The 4,951-nt window shown below is 38.7% G+C and overlaps 1 protein-coding gene across 14 annotated transcripts in view; it reads right to left on the bottom strand.

The window, feature by feature from the left end:
• Positions 1-4,951, bottom strand: part of LOC107721875 (connector enhancer of kinase suppressor of ras 2-like) — a 112,265-nt gene that overhangs the window by 34,869 nt on the left and 72,445 nt on the right. For all 14 annotated transcript variants that reach the window (XM_016530053.1, XM_016530065.1, XM_016530063.1 and 11 more), the window contains one exon: positions 669-877. In XM_016530053.1, coding sequence (XP_016385539.1) covers positions 669-877 — 209 coding nt within the window. The remainder of the gene's footprint in view (positions 1-668; positions 878-4,951) is intronic.

Raw genomic sequence — 4,951 nt, 5'->3', positions numbered from 1 at the left:
TGGGGGGGGGGGGGATTCTGTAACACCACGCCAGCAGAGGGAGCCCTCGCCCGAGTACTGACTGGTACCACTCCCTCTGCTGCTTCTGTGATCACTTCCTGTTTGGCAGCCATTTAAGCATGGCCAGGCCAAACAGGCCTTTGCAAAGTATTGCCAGTTCCACTGCCTTACCGAGCATTTTCATTGTCTTGTTTTGATTGCTACGTGTATGATTTATCGCCTGTTTCTCTGGATTTTGCCTTTTGGATTACCCTCGTGTGTGTTTGCTGGTTGGACTGATTACTGTGATTTTGACTTATTTGCCTGTGACCACGACTCTGATTTCTGCCCCACGTTTTGGATTGTTGAACTGTTTGCTCATTAAAATTCTGCAAATGGTTAACACAGTCTCGAACTCACCCTCATTACAGAAATACACTGGATAACAAGACAAAAATATTTACAGTCCAACACTATTGGTGGCTGCAAAAAATGAAATCCTGCCTTTAAATCCAAAGAACCAATCACTTTAATTTTTTTTTTTGTTACTGAAACATAAGCTTGGCAGGCTGCTTTGGAGATGACTTTTATTCCCCATTCAACAGGCCTGGTCCTAGCATGACTACAAATAGTGCCGCAGAATAAACCAACTCCCTTCAGAGGACTTTGACAGAAACCACACTACTCACGTGGTAAAGAGAGGTGGAGTCTGGGTTGGGCGTGTTCATGAATTCCTGACGGAGAACCTCCATTTGGAGGGTGGGGAGAAGGGCGTAGTGGGTGGGGCTCCCGCTCTTCTCGCTCTTCTTCTTGCCCCGTTTTCCCATGTCTCTCTTCATGCTGCGCCCTGCTAGTACGGCAGCCTTCTCATCACTTACATACCGCAACAGAGAGTTTTCTGAGAGAGCAAGAAAGAACGGTATCTTTAGTTGCCAGTACCTGGTGAATATATGCATATGTCAACAAAGCTTTGTGTTTCATGGAAGAAAGTAAGTCATATGGGTGAAAAACATGAGGGTGAGTAAATGATGACAGAATTTTAATTTTTAAGTGAACTATCCCTTTAAATGCTTTGCACAACTATCGTTGTGCAAAGTGTTATAGTTGTTTAATCGTTTAACTGCAACCGTTTGATTAATACTTAAACTGAAAGGTTACACAACCCCTGATGCAGAGGAAAATATTTTTTCCAACAATGTTACCATGTTTTATATGGTTAATCGGGCATTATAAATTTTGTTTGGCATGTTCAGTAAATCAAAATTACATTTGTACATCCAGTCCTTCTCAAACAGTACGGCCATTTTCCAGGCTGTAGTACTGTCTCAAATCACTGAATAAGCTCGCATCAGTATTTCATCAATCAAGCATCCCAAACCCTTCTCGAAATACTCCAAACCTCAATTGGCCAATCACAATGATTCATTCCCTCAATAGAGGTCTATCATTAGCACTACATAAGCCTGTGCGCTCTTCCCAAATCAGTCTAATCCAATCAAACTCTATAAGCTTATTCTTGCCTAATGAGCATAACAAGCCGATTGGTCACAGCCATATTAGCGAGCCAAACCAACGGGCTCCCAGCAGCCCTGATCTATGCTCGTCCTTTGATTTAGGAACCACCGCATCCATTGTTGGGTTTCCCTTCTCCCACGCCCATGTCCACCGTTGCCCGGCAGCAGCCAATGGGACGTGAAACACTCAGGAGAGCTTCTGTCAGAGTTTCCATGGCAACAGCATGCTTCCAGAAGAAGTTCCCTCTTCTTTACGGCTCGGTTTCCCTCACGCTTGTGGAAAAGTTGAAGATGTGGCAGATTTTAAATTGCATATGTTCATCCAGGCAGGGTACACAACCTTGTAGAGTCATTATAAATCATTATTTAATTAATTGTAACTTCTTGAGTTACAAAAATTGAATGAAACACAGTATAAAACTCATTAAATTGGACAAGAAGTGGATCGATCTATAATGTCAGTCTGGATGATCCATCAGTAACAATGTACCTTTATGTAGGGCTGCACAATTAAACAAAATATAAAATGAATGGCTTAGTACAATTATTAAAATGCAAAGGCTGCAATTTAATTCCATAAATATATGCACTGTGTGTGAGTGAAGCGCAGCACTGAGTTCATTTATTGTTATGGGTTCATTTGGTACGGTTATGAGTTCATTTGGTTAACATTTGAAAATTCAAATATTAAGGCCACAATAAATAATAATATTGTAATTTTACAGTTGAATTGTAATATAAAATGATTATGATTATGATTATTATTATTACGATTAAATACTTGATATTTTATTGTACATTAAAATAGTATTACTGTAATAATTTTATTATTAATATTTAATATTTTTTCAATAATACTTTATTAATTAATAATAATAATATTTAATAATAATAATAATAGCCAAACTGCGCAGCAATTACAACATTTCTTATTTTGTTTCATATTTTTATTCTGTTATAATAATAACAACAATAATAATAATAATAATTAGTAGTAGTTGTAGTAGTAGTAGTAGTAGTAGTAGTAGTAGTAGCAGTAGCAGTAGTATATAGTCATACTGATATATAATCACAAAAATTTTTTTCCCAAACTGTGCAGCTCTACACACAAGTGCAGCAAGTCTGGAGGTTTTTTTATTTATTTATTTATTTTAAATCAAATTTTAAATCACAATTGCAATTTTTATCCCCCAAAAAATACAATTATATTTTTCCCAAATTCAGCAGCCCTTCTCTTTTATCATTGTTTTTTGAAAAGCAAACCCCAAAACTGAATGTGTGAATTCTCTCAATTTTGAATGCATTGCCAACAATTCAGAGGATGACTTTAGTATTATTATTAGATTTTTTTTACATTCTGACAGTAAAAAAAAAAAACCCCCGGAATGACAAATTACCAAGATTTCCCAGTTGTGGTTGACCTTAATACATCTTTATCCTTCCTGACCCTCCCTCTACTCTCACATTCTTCACAATCTTCTTCCTACATCACTCTCGCAATCTCCTTTGAGTGCCTCTTTCTTCTTTTACCATCTTTCTTACTCTCAGCTAAACTCCATCTGGCAGCCTCACCACCAGCATTTTCTCCACAGCATTTTAAGGAAAAGAAGGAACCGCAGAAAGCAAGGAAATAAGAGAGATATCAAGGCGCTAATCTCCACACAATGCGGATAGACAGAGCTGCTTAAACGGGATCAAATAGCAGCCAGGAGACACAGCCAGGTGATCATCCACCCCCTCACTCAAAAACACACATTTAATGACACATAAGTGCCACAAAGAAGAGAGAAGAGAGAAGAGAGAAGAGAGAAGAGAGGGGTTTGGGCAACAGCAAGTCCTGGAAAAGATCACCGAAAGAAAACAAACACGTTAGTGTGGGAAAGCAGTAAGACACGAGATGAGTGAGTCAAAACAAAAGATGCTGCACCCGCAGCCTCAATGAAGATGGTGATGAGGAAGTGACGAATACTGACTAACCAGCCAAACTTTAACCCTGAGCTCATAATAAAATAACACAATATGTAAAATGTAGATGAAAGAGCTTCATTGATACTTTCTTTCTATGTTCTTGCAGTCCAACTATTTCTGTCAGGAGTTCTGGACTGTATTTCTAAAGCAGCAGCCAATTAAGACTGTCGCGGGCCCAGCGCACACTGGCTCTGTGTTGGTGCTCAGAGACTGCCACTGTTATCCTGTCACTGCATGCAGTGCGGCCACAGGAAGTAATCAGCAATGCCCAGCGCACTTCAGAGCCACCGTGCACCGAGGAGAATTAGATCCATGGAAAAGAGCTCAGCTAAACTTCACTCCTGAATAAGAGCCATGAGAATGTAATAAAGCAACAGTGAGAAAGAATGAAGGGAATTCCAGGCAGAATGAGAGCAAAAAAGAGAAGAAAGATCAACAGATGATCAAAAGATGCATTCTAAAGTGAAGATTAAACCTACTCAAGATATTCTGGACAAATATTAAAAAATATATTAAACTTTACTTAAATAAGCAATAATAATAATTTTGTTAATATTTATAAATTGTATTAGTATTTATGTTATTCTATTTTTACTTTGAATAAAACAGATATGAATGTTCCTGTTTATTTTGTGCAATTCATCAGTGTATATTCTAAAAAAAAATCTTCAATTTCTAATCTTCCATTAAAATGTAATAACGTTCTCCATCTCTTTTTCTGCTGATGTAACCAAGGCCATGTGAATGGGGAAGCATAATGATGAATCTGAACAAAATAGCTGACCATATTTGTGTCTGAAAATGTAAATTACTCTACATTAACTTCTTGTCTTTAGAATTGTTGCATAAAAGCATTTTTGCTCATCTGATACTGATTTAATATCAGTCCACTTTTCACAATTCAATAAAACTCTGATGGTTACAATCAAGAAAGAGATGCTGGAATAAAAATTCAAGGGGTTTCAGCAGTTCCCTGCAGTAGGACTGTCAGGATTCTGGACTGTTCTGTGTAGTGTTTTGCCCCGTTTCTGTTCCTGTTTTTCCTTATTTGGTCATGTTCCTGTCCTCGTTTAGTTTGATTATGATTCCTGACACCTGTGTTTAGTAATTATCCCTTGTATTTAAGTTCCTGTTTGTTCAGTCTTCCTTTGTTGGTTCTACTCGTTGGATGTTGTGTAATTCCCCTGTCTTTCCAAGGATTAAAGACTGTTTATGCACTCCACGTCTCCTTGTTCCTCGTTCCGCGCTCCTCCCAGCACAGATCGTGACAGAAGAACTGACCTAAAACAGTAACCTCCATGTGTCTACCCTCCGTTTTTGTTTTCGTGTTTTTTCCCTCAGTGTTTTGTTTCCGTTGTGGTTCTATGGATCCCCTCCTTCGCCCCGAATTCCTCCTCCTCCTGCTGGAGCAGGGAGAGCGCTCGCTTGAGGACCATACCAGACTGTTTCTGGCCCTCGCCGAACTTACCAGCTACCCGGACGACGCGCTC

The sequence above is a fragment of the Sinocyclocheilus rhinocerous genome, unplaced genomic scaffold, assembly GCF_001515625.1.
Source record: "Sinocyclocheilus rhinocerous isolate Xijiao unplaced genomic scaffold, SAMN03320098_v1.1 scaffold90, whole genome shotgun sequence".
Classification (NCBI taxonomy): domain Eukaryota; kingdom Metazoa; phylum Chordata; class Actinopteri; order Cypriniformes; family Cyprinidae; genus Sinocyclocheilus; species Sinocyclocheilus rhinocerous.
The sequence above is the reverse complement of the archived record's forward strand: the minus strand, read 5'-3'. Positions and strand labels throughout refer to the sequence as shown.